General features: G+C 47.5%; 1 protein-coding gene and 1 long non-coding RNA gene across 12 annotated transcripts in view; one reads left to right on the forward strand and one right to left on the reverse strand.

The window, feature by feature from the left end:
* The first annotated feature begins 7,654 nt into the window (after positions 1 to 7,654).
* On the forward strand, positions 7,655 to 15,171 carry LOC122497229. Its single transcript, XR_006301058.1, has 2 exons — positions 7,655 to 12,205; positions 12,325 to 15,171. It is a non-coding gene; the product is annotated as an uncharacterized LOC122497229 (long non-coding RNA).
* Positions 13,923 to 17,515, reverse strand: part of EML4 (EMAP like 4) — a 161,638-nt gene continuing 158,045 nt past the window's right edge. For all 11 annotated transcript variants that reach the window (XM_043604081.1, XM_043604086.1, XM_043604078.1 and 8 more), the window contains one exon: positions 13,923 to 16,710. In XM_043604081.1, coding sequence (XP_043460016.1) covers positions 16,237 to 16,710 — 474 coding nt within the window. In that variant the 3' untranslated portion in view covers positions 13,923 to 16,236. The remainder of the gene's footprint in view (positions 16,711 to 17,515) is intronic.

A 17,515-nucleotide genomic window follows, 5' to 3' on the forward strand; every position in this document is an offset into this window, starting at 1 on the left:
GTAGTTCCTCAAAGTTAAGTAATAGGCCAATGGCATATTGATGATTACCATATGGTTCCTGGTAAGAAACCAGCTTGCCCCTTCGTGAAATGTGCCTGTAATACACAGTTCTTTAGACATTAATTTCCTGTGCTGTCACAATTGGTAGATTTCACATACCCTATATTAGTGCTGAGAAAAGGTGGGATTTTATTTTATAGAAAGTGGTAGTCTGTATCTTGCCATAGCAAAGAAGAGTGACCTTTTACTAAGGATAAAATAAACACTAGCATCCTCACTGGCTAGGAAGCCCTTATTTGCCTATACACATCTAAACTGTATTATTCTCTGGTATTTCCCCCAAGTTTTTAGTTTGAAAACTTTCAGACTACAGGAAGATTATAAGAATAGTATGATATACACAGTATATCCTTCACTTAGCAATAATTGCCACCTTTGCCTTTTCTTGCTCTCTGACAAATGGCGGGCACACAATGTACGTAAACACATTTGTTTTTTGCTGAATCATTTAAGATTAAGCCATGCAATTGTAATAGTTCAGCCATAATTCCTTTAGGCAGTGTCTCCTAAGAATAAGGACATTCTCCTTCATGATCATAACATAGTTGCCACACTCAGATTAACATTGATAACAATACTATTTAATATATATTCTATATTTAATTTTCCCAGGTATCACAATGATGTATCCTTTATAGTTGTGTTTTTAAAAATAACAACTTTATTGGGATATAATTCACATACCATACAATTCACCTATTTTTTTGTTTGTTTATTTCTGAGAGAGGGAAAGCTTGAGCAGTGGAGGGGCAGAGAGAGAGGGAGACACAGAATCTGAAACAGGCTCCAGGCTCTGAGCTGTTAGCACAGAGCCTGATGTGGGGCTCTAATCCACGAACCATGAGATCATGACCTGAGCCGAAGTCGGATGCTCAACCGACTGAGCCACCCAGGCGCCCCCAGTTTACCTATTTAAAGTGTACAATTCAGGGGTGCCGGGGTGGCTCAGTTGGTTGAGTGTCTTTTTTTTTTTTTAATGTTGACTTATTTTTGAGAGGGAGGGAGGGAGGGAGAGGGAGAGAGAAGCAGGCTTCAGGCTCTGAGCTGTCAGCACAGAGCCCAACATGGGGTTTGAACCCATAAATGGTGAGGTCATGACCTGAGTGGAAGTTGGATGCTCAACCGACTGAGCCACCCAGACTCCCCAAGAGTCCCACTCTTGATTTCATCTTAGGTCATGATCCCAGGGTCTTAGGGATTGAGCCCCCTTTGGGGCACGCTGAGCGTGGAGCGTGCTTAGGTTTCTCTCTTCCCCCCCCCCCCACTTCTGCCCCTCCCCCTCTGCTTCTGCACACACACACTTGCTCTCTCAAAAACATTTAAAGTGTACAGTTGAGTGGTTTTTATCATCTACAGAGTTGTGCAACCATCACCACAATCAATTTTAAAATATTTTCATTACCCTAAGAGGAAGCTCTCTGCCTGTGCCTGTTAGCAGTTGTTCATCTTCCCCACCTCACCTCCTAGCCTTAGGGAACCACTGATCTCTATTTTCTGTCTCTATAGATTATTTTTTTCTGGGTATTTCATGTAAATATCTTTTTTTTTTTTTTTTTTTTTTTTTTTTGAGAGATCCAGTGCACAAGAGGGGCAGAGAGAGAGAATCCCAAGCAGGCTCCATACTGTCAGCATCAAGCCTGATGTGGGGCTAAATCTCACAAACCTGTGAAGTAATGACCTGAGCAGAAATCGAAAGTCAGACACTTAACCAACTGGGCCGCCCAGGTGCCCCGTAAATATCATTTAACGTGTGATCTTCTGTGACTGGTTTCTCTCATTGTAATGATTTTGAGGTTCATCTATGTTGTGGCATGTGTCAAAACTTCATTCCTTTTCGTGGCTGAATAATGTTTCATTGTATAGACACCCCACATTTTGTTTATCTGTTCATCAGTTGATGGATTTGGGTTATTTCCACTTTTGACTACTATGAATATGCTTAGATGGAAGTTGATATACAGGTTTTTGAACAGGCCTATGTTTTCATTTCTCTTGGGTACATGCCTAGGATATACCTAGGAGTGGAATTGCTGGGTCATATGGTAACTCCGTGTTTATTTTTTTGAAGAATTGCCAGACTTCCTAAATCAGCTTTCTCATTTTACATTTCTTCCAGCAGTGCTAGTTGACTTTTGTTTTTAGTTTCAGGATCCATTCAAGGATCACACATTGTCTTTAATTGTCATGTCCCTTTAGTCTTTTTGATCCACAGTAGTCCCCAGTGCCCTTCATCAAAGAGTTTGAAGAGTTCAGGGCAGTGTTTTGCAGAACATCCTTCAACTTGGATTTGTCTTACTTTATGATTGGGTTGAAGTTAAAACATTTTTGTCAGGAATTCTTCATATACGATGTATTCTTACTATATCAAGTGGCACTTGATACCAGTTTGTCCCATTATTGGCAATTTGAAGTTAGGATAACTTAATTCGGCTATTGTCAGATTTCTCCCTTATAAGATACTCTTTCCCTTTGTAACTAGTAAGTAATCTATGGGGTGGTAGTTAAGACTGGGAATATCCTGTCCTCGGCAGTGTTGTACCCAGTATAGTAGTCCTTGGTGATTCTTGACTGAATCGTTTATTCCTTAAGGTGGTTGTAAAAAAGTGATTCTGTAGTCTGTCATTCCTTCTACACTGTTGACATTTTCCTGTGAAGCTGGGTTACCCTCACTCCTTTAAGAAGCTTTAGTGTAATTTCCTCATTCACTATAATAACCATCCCTGTCATTAATCATTCCAATGCTTAAATTCAGCCCAGACTTTGCTTCTGTGTCCTTTTGACATGTCCCATCCGTGTTTGTGTGTTTTCTGTACGTTCTGACGCACAAGATGCTTTCTATGCTTACCTTGTTTTTTTCTCTACCCTAGTTTCCTCTGTTTACTTTCAGATATGTTCTATTTTTTTTTTTAATTTTTTTTTCAACGTTTTTTTATTTATTTTTGGGACAGAGAGAAACAGAGCATGAACGGGGGAGGGGCAGAGAGAGAGGGAGACACAGCATCGGAAACAGGCTCCAGGCTCCGAGCCATCAGCCCAGAGCCTGACGCGGGGCTCGAACTCCCGGACCGCGAGATCGTGACCTGGCTGAAGTCGGACGCTTAACCGACTGCGCCACCCAGGCGCCCCAGATATGTTCTATTTTTATATATGGAGGCATTTTCCTTCTCTGCCTGTTTTATTTTTGCCTAAATGGTACTATACATTTCTACTAGTCAGTCATAGTCTGGAACTTGTTCTCTGTCTCATTTTTCTGAATTATATTCTATTTTATGAACACACCATAGTTTATTTAGCTAGTCTCCTTTTGATGGGTATTTAGTCTTAAGTTTTTTGCTTTTATAAACACTGCCTTAATATATAACCTTTCCATCTCATTTTACATATTGTTGAATGTATTTGTAGGATAATTTCTAAAAGTGAGACTGTAAGGCAAAGGGGATGTGTGTTTCCAATTTTGATAGCTACTCCTTAGTAACAGAATAGTGCTGGTTTTTGTTCCTGTTTAGCTGTGATGAGGGTGCCTGTTCCTCCTCCCTTTTGCCAGCAAAATGCTGTATCAAATTTTGTCTTTGCCATCTTGGTAAGTGGTAATGTTTCTTTGGTTTACATTGTCTTTCTATTATAATGAGTGATGTTGAGTATCTTTCTTTTATTTAAAATTTATTTTTAATTTTTAAAATCCTTTTTTTTTTTTTTTTTAAAGGTTATTTATTTTGAGAGAGAAATCAGGGGAGGGGCGGAGAGAGGAGTGAGAGAATCCTAAGCAGGCTCCTTGCTGTCCACACAGAGCCCGATGTGGGGCTTGAACTCACAAACCATGAGATCGTGACCTGAGCCGCAATCAAGGGTCAGATACTTAACCGACTGAGCCACCCAGGTGCCCCTTATTTTTAAGTAATGTCTGTACACAACGTGGGGCTTGAACTACCAATCTGAGATCAAGAGTTGCATGCTCCACAGCTGAGCCAGCCAGGTGCCCCTAAAATCCTTTCATTTTTCAAGTTGTTTTATTTCTTTTTTTTGGTCAACTATCTTTTCGGATACTTTGCCCACATATGTCCAGGTGCTCTTTGATAATGCTGTAAATGTCATTGGTCCATGTGGCTGACTTCTCTGGAACAGACTCTGTTGACTTCTGTGTGAGCCAAACCTCTTCTGATCATCAGTCCCAGAAATTTATTAAAACCAGCCGGTGCAGAAAGAGGGATTTTCTAGAACCCCAGTGGAGCTGGGCCTCACAAAGACTTGCTTTTGGGATCACGGTGCGTGATGTTTCTGTCACTGTTGCCTATGTAGCTTTTTCTTTCTCTGTTTCTCGTTTGTTGTACATGGTAGGAAATGTCTAGTTGTCCAGTCACCGGAAACCAGCCTCAAGTTTCAGTAGAGAGAATATCTTTGGCTCCTTCTGGAGCCTCCCAGGGTGGGGACAGGGGTGGGATGGGTCATTCGCCTTTTCTGCCATTGGCAGCTGTCACTTGCATAAGCTTCAATTGGGAATCCTGACCTCTGTGTGGTACCAGGGTGCAGGGGGTGCTGTGCTGGCTCAGGAGGTGCTGGATGCGTGGACTGAGGACAGATGCTGCTTTTGCTCAGGGTCTGGAGTCCGTTAGAACTGCTTTCCAAGGGAGTTGCTACAAAAACTAATGGAAAGGGCCAGCAGAGTGTCTGGGAATGGCGTTTTTCTCTTTTTCTCTGAGTTCTGACAAAGCCTTCCTGGGACATCATGCCTTCCCTTGTCCTGACCTTGGCCATGACCTTGAGCTTTGTCATGGTCTCATGGGTGGACCTCAGGGCCAAAGCGATGGCGCTTCACACGTCCCAACACATACACACTGGCCGGATTTGCCAAGCGTAAATAGCGCATTCCAGTGGAAGTGCCGGCCCAGGCTGCGGGACGTGCTGGCGCCCCCTCCTGGTCGGCAGCGGGAAGGCCTGGGAAGGCCGACCCGGAGAGCTCGAGGCTGGGGCTGGGCTGCAGCGCCGGCTGCCGGCTTAGAGGGGGTTCCTGAGGGCCCGTCACGCGCTTCAGCCGCCCCGGGAGCGGGGAGATGTGGGAGCAGGGCAGGTAGGCAGGAGTAGAGCGGGGCTTGGGCAGGGGTCCGCCGTCCGCAGCATCTGTGGGGAAAAGCTGAGGAAGGAGGCAGCTTGGTCGCTCGGCTCAGCGCAAGCCCCTCTCCTCAGGCGCTGGCAGAGGTTACGGAATTGCCTTGCCACCAGAGAGGGTGGGCAAGAAGATGGCGTTCCAGAACCCGTTACCACCTGCCAGGCTCCAGGCCCGTCTCCTGCTCCCCCACAGCTCCCCTGCTCAGGCCACAGAACCTCCGTGTTAGACAGCAGATTAATTTGAAAATTGAGTTGCAGCTGGATGAGTTGATGTCAACTTCAAAGTTCAGTGGTGTTTAATTAAAGCCATCCAGAGACGAAACCCGCTCCCAGGAAATTATTCTGACCGAATAATTAAAGAGAATAAAGGTTAGATTTGTATTTCTGGCTGAGTCTGTGTTGCATTCGGCATCTCCAAAACATGAATTCCATTAACCTTTCGTGAACCAACATTAAATTGCTTTCAATTAGTTGTCATTCTAATTAAAGTAGAGTCGCACAGAAGAGCCTTTGTTTATGCTCGGTGTCTGTTCCCTTTTCTCCTCTGGAATTACGTCCTCTTGAAGAAACGGTCATTTGGAAAATTGTTTGTAACTTTGTGTCTGCCCGTCCCTCCTTCAGTCAGGACCTATTCATTGAACGTCTGGAAGAATCGGGGAGGCGGGCCATGGCCGCAGGCTGGGGTAAGTCTTCACTGCTGTGGCTGGTTGAGGTGACTTGCAGACATGTGTCCCGTGGCTGCGGGAGACCAGGTTGAGGAATGGTTAAGTAGTCTGCCCAGCCTGGGTAGTCGGTCTGCCCAGGAGGGCTTGTGGGTTGGGAGGGGCGTGCGCTTGCTGCCATTAAACACAGAAGGGGTGGGGGGTAGGGGGGGAGGCGCCTGGGCGGCTCCGTTGATTAGGTGTGTCTGACTCTTGATTTTGGCCCAGGTTGTGATCCCACAGTTTGTGAGATTGAGCCCCGCGTCCGGCTCTGCGCTGACGGTGTGCAGCCTGCTTGGGATTCTGTCTCTCTCTCTCTCCCTCCCTCCCTCTCTCTCTCTGTTTCTCCCCTGCTCACTGTCTGTCTCAAAAATAAAGAAAAACAGGGCGGGGTGTCTGGCTGGCTCCATTGGTAGAGCGAGTTGACCCTTCATCTTGGGGTTGTGAGTTCGAATCCCACGTTGGGTGTGGAGATTACTTGAAAAATAAAATCTTAAAACAGAAGAGGCAGCTTGTCTCTACTTGCAAAGACAGTCATACCTCAGGCTTTGTCCCCAAGAGCCGCTCAGGCCTGGGGTTTCTTAGTGCTACTGGTCACCCCCCCTCCCCCCGGCTTCTGAGCTGGCTCTGCGAATCTTGTTCTTTTCTTTTCTGGTTCCCTTGCTCCCTGGGCTGTCTCCGGCTCTTCACGAGTTTTATGTGTTTTTTTTTTTTAACGTTTATTTATTAGTGAGAGACAGAGAGACACAGAGCGTGAGCAGGGGAGGAGTAGAAAGAGGGGGAGACACAGAATCCGAAGCAGGCTCCAGGCTCTGAGCTGTCAGCACAGAGCCCGACGCGGGGCTCGAACTCAACGGACCCGGAGATCTTGACCTGAGCCGAAGTCGGACATTTAACCGACTGAGCCACCCAGGAGCCCCACGAGTTTTATGTTCTGAACCTTACGGGCCATCAGGTGCCCTGTTGTCCTTTCCCACAAGACTTTGCCGTGAGCAGGTCTGGGCTTCTTTGAGGATAGATAAGACACCCTGCTCCCCTGTCAGCCCGATCTTTACCATCACTAACCCTCAGCACAGACTGTTCCTTCTCTAATGGCTGTGTGCCAGATTCTGTGTGGGGCAGGAGAGACCAGAGAGGGGTGACCCTGTCTCTGGTCTCCAGAGTTCACGGAATGATGAGCACAAGCAACGTGCGACAGAACATCTGGAGGCGGAGTCAGGGCGCAGGGCGCGGGGAGGAGCAGCGGGGACGGAGGGGCCACCGTGTGAATTGCGTAGTGCATTGCAGGTGGGGAAGGACGTTGGTCTGAGGGACGAGCACGTGCTGATGTGTGAGAGCGTCTTGCATGTGCGTGACGAGGTGGGGAGACAGGAATGTTAGAATCCGTGACTGAAGAGGGAGGCTCGGGCCAGCTCATGAACGACCCTGGCGTGCGTGTGTGGGTGCGTGTATGTGTGCGTGTGAGAGCGAGAGAAAGGTTCCGTTGATGACTAGGCTTGACTTCTGGGCGGGTGGAGGTACAAGATGGCGGGTAAACAGCAAGGCATGTTTTGTTAGGGAAAAATGGATGGTCTGTGAGGCCTCTAGGCAAAGAATTCCGATAGGCAGTTGGGTCTGGAGATAGAAATTGGAGAGTGAGGGGCGCCTGGGTGTCTCGGCTAAGTGGCCGACTTGCGCTCGGGTCATGATCTCCTGGGTTCGAGCCCCATGTCGGGCTCTGTGCTGACGACTCGGAGCCTGGAGCCTGCTTTGGATTCTGTGTCTCCCTCTCTGCCCCTCCTCAGCTCGTGCTTGCTCTCTGGCTCTCAAAAAATGAATGAAAATGTTAAAATTCAAAAGAGAAGAAAAGAAATTGGAGAGAGCGGGATTCAGGGGCAGTGGTGTAAGTGAGGAGCCAGAATGGGGGAAACAGCACTATTTCCGGAGTGGGTGGGGAGGAGAGGGGCTTGTGGTGGCTTGAGGGGCATAGGGGGAGCATGGACACGTTATATGGAAGAAGCCAGACACAGAACATAGCATGTGATCCCACGTATATAAATGTCAAAACCAGGTGAAACTAACCCGTGGTGATAAAGGTCAGCCTTGTGAAGAACATTCCGTGTCTTCATGTGGGTGATTACACGTATGTGCGCATATAGACCGATACGCTAAGATCTGGGCGCCCTACTGTAAGTTACACCTAAACAACAGTCTTACCAAAAAAAAAAAAAAAAAAGGATGGAAGTGTAGGGAAGGAAAAATAATTTTCTTTCCCCTCTTCTGACTTCTTGGCCGAGACCCCTGTCATAAAAGATTAACAAGAGAAAAGAGTTTAATAACATGTTTACCTCGTGTGTACATCATGGGAGATGCCCGGGGGGCAGTGACTCATCCCCTGAGGTGCCTTAGAGCTCGGGCTTCAATAGCTCTCGGGAGGGAAAGGGGAAGGCAGGCCTCAGAGGGGGAAGAAGACGGTTTTTGAGGAAGGTGAAAGGGCCCTTGGAAGAACAGCTTGTGACAAAGCTTGTGAGCATGTGGCGCCCCGCTTCTGGTCTCCTCTCCTGTGGTAATGGATGAAGACCCTCCCAGGGGGGGGATCTGTGACAGTCGAGTTCCTTTGGGAGCATCTGTCTTGAGGCAGGAAGGGGGTTCAGAGAAAGGCTCTCCCTGCATCTATCTGCTGGTTTCCAAGTGCCTCCAGCCCGAAGGCATCACTCTACCAGAGTGGCATATTTTTGGGTGGCGGGTTTTCTGCTACACTTCGGAAGGAAGATGGAAGGAAGGGAGGAAGGAGGGAGGAAGACGGAGGGAAGAAGGAAGCCTGGAGCCTGTGGTGTCGGGAGAGGGTGGATATTAAAGGAAGAATGAGGGCCGGTGTCGCTCACGCCGAGAGGTGCGGCCACGGGCTGGCTCTGTAGGGCGGCGTGCGCGTGACCGTGTCCTTGGAAGCCTCCCTGCCACCCCTCCCGTGCTCACTAGCGTGTGTTCCTCGCGCTGTCGAATGGGGGGCATAGAACAGACCCTGACATGGAATCCGAGCAGGGAGGGGGCACGATCCTCAGGTCACAGCCGTACCCGAGGAGTCTCCCGTGCTCTTGTCCGTGGCTCCCACCAGTGCGAACGGCCACGTCTGTGGCTCCCTGCGTGCCCTCCCCGCCGATACCCTGTGTTTAAATTTGATAACGTTTAATTTAAAAAGGTGATTAATGACTGTAATTTAATTTAAAAGAACTGTCTTCTATTTTAATGTGTGGGTTTCCCATAGAAACCACTTCAGCTTCGGCGGCCCTCCATGGCGGCTTTATTAAGGGAGCCATCTGCAGGCTTTCCTGGCTTTCCTGACAATCTGTCGTGCTGTTCCCCGCTTCCAGTGCAAACACTGTTCATTGTGTGGGAGGCTCCAGCCGGCCGTCGGGAGGGGACAGCCTTCCCTCCCCGTGCGAGTAGCACAGCTGGGCTCTTTCTCTCCTGTTCTGTGGATGCTGGGCCTTCACCGGGCAGGTAGGGGCAGAGCCCGAAGCTCGCCGGATGGGCCTCCCCCGTGCCTCGGATGCTGTGCGTGGGTCTGGCCCTCAGCGATGGCACCTAAACTTACCTAAGCCCACAGTGAAAAATGGCTTTCTCATCTCAGCTTTGTTTTCTCTGTCAGATTCCTCACTTGCCCAGAGGCAGGGCCGACCCGTGGTGCCACGAGAACCGGATTGGATCTTCCCGATGCTCCAGGGTCCTGTGAGGGCTGAGTCTTAACACAGTTCCTCCAGGAGGGAGGGGACTCTTGGCTCAGCCCCGAATTAATTCATCTTCTAAATGGAAATGTCAAAGCCTGGCAAACATTCCTGCTAATGATTCTGGTGAGGGGGTATTCACGGGCGGCGAACAGTAGGCCACGTGAAAATGGATTTTGCCCGGGAAGCCGGGCTCTGTCTCTCTCAAGGGAGAAACCCTGATAACCTAATCTCAATTCTGCAGCGGTTTCTGGAGGGCCGCCTAAGGAGTGGAATTTTTTTTTCTTGTCATTTCATTAGTTCTGAATAAGGGAAGGTGATTCAGCTCCGGGCCCCGAGGGCAGGAAGCAGCAGCAGGGTCGCTTCAGGAGAGGGTTTCCGAGAAAGGGAGTTTCCAGATCCGAAGAAGTCCATGAGAAACCAGGAGGGAGGGGTACCGAGTGGCCCAGCCAAGCAGGAGGACACCAGAGGGCCATCTTCCCTCTGTGCCTGTCATCCGAGGGGTGCACCGCCTGGTGGATCCCCAGCGCCCCCAGGTCGCCTCTTGCCCCCTCCCCCCCACTCCATGGCAGATGCCGTCTCCACCTTGCCTGGGACGAGCTAGGAATTCTCCCACAGACCCTGGGAGCCAAGCGCCCCTGACAAGCAGCCTGTCCCCTGGCAATTACTAACCAGTTGTCTGTAGTTTGGTCATTTCAAGAATGTTAGGGACATGGAAATACAGTTGATAAGCTTTCAAGATTGGTTTTTTCACTATGAATAATGAATACTCTTAGGCTTCTTCTAAATTTTCATGTATCAATGGTTCTTTTATTTATTAAGTAGTCAATTTAGAGGAAATGCATGTGTGTTGGGGGAGGGGCAGAGGGAGAGAATCCCAAGGAGGCTCCGCCCTTGCCAGTACCGAGTCCGAGACTCACAAACTGAGATGGTGACCTGAGCCGAAATCAAGAGTCAGGTGTTTAACCGCCTGAGCTATCCAGGTGCCCTAACATCATTTTTTATTAAACATAAAAATTTCACCTTTTGGCTGTTGTTAGAGAATTTAAGCAATGGGTGGGTGGTTGCAGTAAATGACCAAGATTCCTTGGTGAAGGATACTCGTCACATTTCAGATCATATACTGTTTATAGCATGCAGTTAAGTTTTCTAACTTGGGGGGAAGCCGACTTGGCTATATACGAATCCTCAACTATCCCACCTTTCTTGGTTACGTGCGCTGCGAGGGCAGGGCCGGGTCTGGCCATCGGATTCCCTGCTGATCCTGGCACAGCTCCTTGCACGAGGCAGGTGGTGACCAACACCTGGTGCATGGACGACTCCTTCGGATGTGGTGCCACACACACGTCCCAGGTAGCCCGCTGGCTACCACTTGGAAGGTGCTGGCGGCAGAGGACGTTTTTATCGCAGGGAGACGAGTCTATAGAATCAAGAGGACCCGCCTTGTCCAGACACCTGACTCAGGTTAACTGAACTAGTGTTCGGCGGTTGACATGGTAAGAGAATGCCGGCTTCTGGTTTCCCTGCTCCCAACCAGGTTTCCAAGTCAGCCCAGCCCGGTGTTGGCTAACTGGGCATCACTGTGCGAGGCAGGCTCCGAGGACCTTTCCCGAGCGCTGTGGCCCGGTGGCTGTGTGAACATCCAGAATGAAGCGGGATGATCAGGTATGAAGGCTTGGCTTTTTACTGAAAGGTTATTTTTCCCACCTGGGACCATTTCTTCTGGTACCCTCTGTGTTTGCCGTTCCTGTTGTGAGATCTGGGGAAAGTAAACTGTGCCAGGAGTTGAAATCTGCCTCTGGAGCCGGTTTTGTGTCATCCCACTAAGATGTTTAGCCATCAGCACCGTGATTATGCGTATTCATCTCTGTGTCGATGGGCGGCTCCCTAGGAAGATCTATTTTCAGGACCACATGTTTACATTGCTGAGGGACAGGAGGTGCAAGATCAAAGCCCCGTGGCCCAGCAGGGCCTGCCGTGGGGTGGGGAATGGGGACAGAGTGGAGAATGCACTTGGCTAATGACAGAAGTTGCTACGCTCCTTTTTGGGTGTAATGGAAATTGCCCAAAGGTTGGAAAATGAGGGAGCAGCGTCGCCACACAAACAGGTTTAAACTGAACACTAGGGACGGAGGACACGTGTGCCTGACTCTGGCCAAAGGCGGCAGGAAGAGCAGGCAGTTACCGGCTGCAGGTGCAGCTGCAGGGTGGTGTGAGGGCCTGGAAGCTTCTCTGCCCTGCGCTCCGGTTATAGGGGCGGCGGGAGAGGGCACCTGTGCATGAGAAGGGTCCCTTCACCTTTGTGACTCTCTTCGCAGCCCTGTGCTGTCTTCTCCGGGTCTGATTGCTTCCTGTGGTTTTTCCTTCTGCTGCTCGAAATGCTTGCTATTCGTTTAACCTAGTTCATCCTTTGTATTAACGGCGACTAAATGGTCACTCTGGAGGCCGGAGGACCTGGCTTCCAGCCTTGGCTCAGCCACCTGCTAGTAGTGTGACCTGACTTCTCTGTTCCTCAAGTTGCCTTGTGTGTAGAATGGAGAGAATGGAGTTTAGGATTGTTGGAAGAACTGAATGAGTTAACACACGGAAAGCACGCGTCATCTGAGGTGCCAGCTGTTACCGTGGAACAGCAATTAGGTATGTGGCGGGACCGGATTTTAGCCACGGAGCATTTGTTTTTTGTTTTTGCCCGTTTCCTGTTTTCGTCCTCTGAGATACAGAAGTAGCACCAGTAAGTTTTTTCTGCCATATTTCAGGATTGGTTAAAAACCACCACCACAAAGACGTGTTCGGTTCAGTAAGCCACGGTCTCCCGAGGATGTCACCCAGGGATGCAGAAGTGAAACAAGCTGACGTTTCCAGAGACGGTGAGACTTTTTTCCGTTTGGGATTCTCTTTATTCTTTTGCCTTCTTTATATCAGAGCATTAAGGGTTATCGTAGGGATTTAGTAACGCACGCAGAGTAGAAATTCAGGTTTTCTTTGGAATAGGTGAACCGGTTAGCACAGAAAGTGTAACATTATGTATGACCCCGTGAAGAGAGCAGGAGCTGCCTCTTTCCAAAGAGTTACATCTGTGTTTTTGGGGAAAATGCCTGAGACCTTTCTGTGGTCCTTGAGGACTCCAGTCCTGGGCGTCCCAGGCGGCTTCTCCAGCAGGGACAGGCTTCCGTGCTGGTGACAGACGGGCAGCCTGCGGGCAGCGGCTTCCCCCACTCACTCCCGCAGCCAAGTCGGAGATGGACACAGGCTCCCTGTTTCCCTAGCCCCTTGGCCGATTCTCCCAAGATTTACCCTCCTTCTCTCCTCCTCCCTCCCTGTTCCTAAAGCATGTCTGTCTCCTAGTTTGAATAGCAGAGGCGCAAGATTTGAGGTTACAAAACATGAAGTCCTGGCCGGTATCGAAGTCTGGGAACACGGGCCACTTCCCAGTCTCCCAGCTCTTCTCCTCGCCCGCAGGGAACACTCCCGGCACATGAGGGCCAGGGTGATGGGACCTCGCTGGGCCACACAGGTGCCCCGCCGGCAGCTCTCCTTGCCCCAAGTCCTACTTGTCTGCTCTTCAGGCCTGTCAAGAACAGAAACATGTTCTTGAACTCTGTTTCAGTGCCAGCTCTAAGCTGGAAACCTAATTCCTTCTAGAAGTTATACCAACACCTCAGTGTGCTCAGAATCAAATGCATCATTTCCCCCTTTGGGATCCCCTTATGTTATTGAGAGGAAAAAATCACATTGTTCAGTGAGTTTGCTCAGATGTGTCAGCCCTTCTGTCTCTGAATCGGTAAGTAATCCCTACCCCACGGTAGCCCCTCAGGGGTTCGTGTCTGTGGGCGGTTGCGAACACAAGATTCAGGGTCAGCGCGGATGAATGAGGGAACGATGAAAACCCCATCATCTCCGTGCCTTTAAAATGGAGGACGGTATGGAATGCTCCCGATCTGACTTTTCAGAGAGAAAAAGTCGTAGCAGCCGCCGTATGGTTGTGGCATACAGAGGCTCTGGGTCCCTGCACAACACAGGAGGGCCGGTGACAGCCGGGGCCGCGGCGCCCTCCCGAGCGCGAGGCCTTCACAAGGGCTGAAGCGGGGCGGCGGTGATGGGAGTCCGTCCGGCAGGTAGCCAGGATCACCAGGGTTATCCGTGTGTTAAATGTGAGAAAGCGTAGTCGTGAAATAAATGAAAATGAAGCTACTCGCCTGTTAAGTGGGAGCATAAATGAGAAGTAATTTCCTCTAACATAACGAGATGGGAGTTCGTTCCCACCAGGATGGTTGTGTCCACAAGCGGTGGTCAGCTGATGGCTGGACAGCGTGCAGACGAGCAGCACAAGCAAAGGAAGAGTCAAGACCCAGGAAACATTTTGATTATTTTATTTCATAATCTTCAAAATCTTCTGCCATGAGACAGGAATGCATGATAGAAATGGCTCAACATCTTCACATGAAACACTTGGATTCATTTTCATTCACAAGTTTTTCTAAAAACATCTACAATTTCATAATCCCACCCACCTGCAACCATTATCACAGATTTAATTGACCATTAAACAGTAGTTGCCAGCAAGAGAGCTGGAACGCTTCTGCGCATTAGTAGTGTCTTTTGAAACTACCACCCAAGAGCATCACCGTCATAAATCTCATTGTACACAGCAACCGCAACGGTGACTGGTGCCCCAGGCACACTCCCTGCTGATCGGAGAGAGCTGTATCTCCCGGGTAAAGAAATGCTTTTTCTTCTAGAACTACTTGTTCATCTCAGTATTTTTCTTGCAGGGAAGGAGCACATGCTGATCTTGATGATTCAGTTACGCTAATAGGCAAGTATATATGCCTGGCATTTATTGATGCTCTCTGATAATTATGTACAGAACATACTGAAAAGTGGATTGCTTGGAATCTAGGTCTCTTCTTTTGAAGAGAACTCCTTTGAGGTTTTTTTTTTTGAACTGTAAACAAAAGGAAAGAGATATACGTGGACATATACCTATACACATAGAGATATACACTGAGTATTTTCAATGTGGTGTATATCTTCTATAGATACACACAGAGTGTCTACACTCACCCCTTCACACATACCCACACCCTTACATACAGCATGTGAATATAAATGTTGTGAGTGTCCTTGGGAGTTCACTGGAGTTTGTATATTAATTACCAAATGGTGATGAAATACCTGATTTGTATTACTCCTGAGAAGATACTAGAAGGGAATGACAGTTCTGATGCACTTTGGAATGGCACAATCACGTAAACACTTGCATACTTATACTTAAGACTTCTGAACTCATTCAAAGTTTCTAAACATGGTCTAACAAAAAAAAAAAAAAACCCAACAAAAAACAAAAGAACAATTCAGCAAGTTAAAAAATAAATCAAAACAGTATTTTATAATCAATGTATAAACAAATATATAGGAAATGCGTATTTGTCAGTAATTATTTTTATAGTAGGAAACATGTACTTAAGAAAAACATAGTTATCTGACAAAACTTAAAACAAAAACAAAACTCCCCTACTATCCAATGCATAACACACGCGTTGCCCATGACAGCAGAGGGCAGCCGCGTCAGAACTGCAAGGCCTTGCAGCAACTCTACCAGACAAAAATGAGCATATGTAGCAAGTCTGTTAAGTATGCAATTTATAAAAAATGACTGTGACTGTTAGTATTTCTATAAAAAAGAATTTGTAATTTGCTGAGTGTCTTATCCCTCAATGTAATCTGTATAAAAGTTACAATAAAACCAATGAATTTCAAGCACCGATTCAAACTTACTGTATTTGTATTTCTCCTGTTATGAAAGAGACAAATTATGAGGAAGGCTAAGTTCAAATTAGCCAAGTAATTATTACAGTTTTATAGGCATGCGGTTTTTTCTTCCATTCATGTGGATGCCAAACATTACAAAATGTTTCGGCCAGTAAAGGAATCCTTGGAGGAACCCATTATTTCTGAGAATTAATGGTTTAATATACATTAAAAGCTCTTTAACAAACCACTGCTTTCTTAGTTTTCAGATACAACAGGTCTGCACACAAGAAATCAAGGGACTGTTCCTCATCACGACTTAGAAAGGCAGCATCTGGACGCCTACCGCTAGTGGAAGCAAACGGCGCTAGGACTCAAGGCAACACCATCGCTTGTGGCAAGACTGAAGTTTTTAACTAAAAAATTTCCACTAGACAATTGGGGTGGGAGGATAGCTCAGTAAGAGAGCGTTTTCTTCTTCCTGATTTCTTTTTCTGCATCAGGGAAAAAAAAGTAGCACAGTCTGAGCCAGCAGATGAGTAACAGTGTTTGTGATGCCTCTGGTTGTTCCTGAAGACGACTTGTTCAGATAACAAGGGGTTGATTTCAAATCCATACAACTGCTGTTTTTGTTTCCAGTATTTACATCACACCACTTACATACATGGTCATTTCTGAGACATTAATGTTTCAGTCTCTCTTGCTATTAAGAGTTTGGTTAATTTTCAACACACACCAAACAACCGTCATGGTCGGCTGCATTTGAGACTGAAGGTAAGACCACTGAAAACAGATCGTGTGGAAACGCAAATCGCAATCAATAGTGATCTGCGTCGCTTCCCAGCCTGTTATCTGAACTCTGTCACAAGATCACATGCAGCTGAAGGAGGAGAGAGAATTGTGCTGAAGCCCTGGTGTTAAGACAGGGGTGGGGAGCCTTGCCGGTCCTCGGTAAGAACAGATTCACTCTGTTCCTTGCTTATCTCACTGGATGGCTCCTCAAAAATAGGCTCACCGAGGTCCTCGCTGCCCCCTTCACTCTGTTCCTCGATGTGGTCTTCACTGGGCTCCATGGTCTGTTCCAGGCTGTTCTCCAGAAGTGTGGGAGAATTGCTTATTCTACTTTCGTCTTCAGCTGCCTCATTTAAGGGCTGGGAAGGAGGCAGTGTGGGAGTATCAGACTGCATGACACTTTCAATGGAAGAGATGGGGGCTTTGGTTAGAGTACCATCGGCTACGATCTCATTTTGAGGCAAAGATAACTTTTCTACAAGTTTCCACTGGATGATGCTCATGTCTTTTCCACCAGTTGAAATCAGGTGACTGTCACTGTGTGTAAAACTGACATTAGTGACATGGCTGCTGTGGGCGCTGTACTTGTGACTAGGAGCCTGTGTGAAACAAATCAGACCAGAAAATTAGCCTCATTCTTTACATGCCTCCTCACAGCAATGAAAGTGACTAGGTAAGGGAAGTAATTCAGTTTCTGAAACAGTAATTCAGACCAAAGCCACAGTCATCAAATCTGAGGAACAGAACTAGCAGCAATTTCCTTTCAATACCTACTTATACGGGAGAAAGAAAACAGAATAATTGGACACACATCCATACCGTCAGACCATATATTTTAAAAAATAACGAACAGTCTGTCTCTTCTGGATATCAGTTTGGTATACTTACCAGACATTAGCAATTATTCTGCTGAGATGGCTAAGGGAGAACTTACTAGGCGGGCAGGACTGTAGTTGATTTAGAAAAATGGCCCCATTGGTCTTATGTATTTATTTTTAATATTTTTTTATTGGAGAGGGGCAGAGGGAGAGAGAAATATCTTAAGCAGGGTCCATGCTCAGCATGGAGCCCAACACAGGGCTCGATCCCATTACCCTGGGATTGTGACCTGAGCCAAAATCATGAGCTGGGATGTTCAACCGACTAAGCCACCCAGGCACCCTGACCCCGTAGCTTTATAATGGTGATCATATGTGTAACAAAGTATGTTAGGTTTAGGAGACATTAAACCTGTTAAAAAATTATTTAAAAAGCAGATGATAAACAATAATAAAACACCAGCTTGACCTTAAAAGGAGCAGGGCCTGCCTGGACACTTACAAGGGGCACTGTTGTCCCTCTGTGCACCTCAGCAGCACGGGTAGTAATGAGTAACTCTGCACATATCTTCTCATCACTGACACA

This window comes from Prionailurus bengalensis, chromosome A3, assembly GCF_016509475.1.
Source record: "Prionailurus bengalensis isolate Pbe53 chromosome A3, Fcat_Pben_1.1_paternal_pri, whole genome shotgun sequence".
Classification (NCBI taxonomy): Eukaryota; Metazoa; Chordata; class Mammalia; order Carnivora; family Felidae; genus Prionailurus; species Prionailurus bengalensis.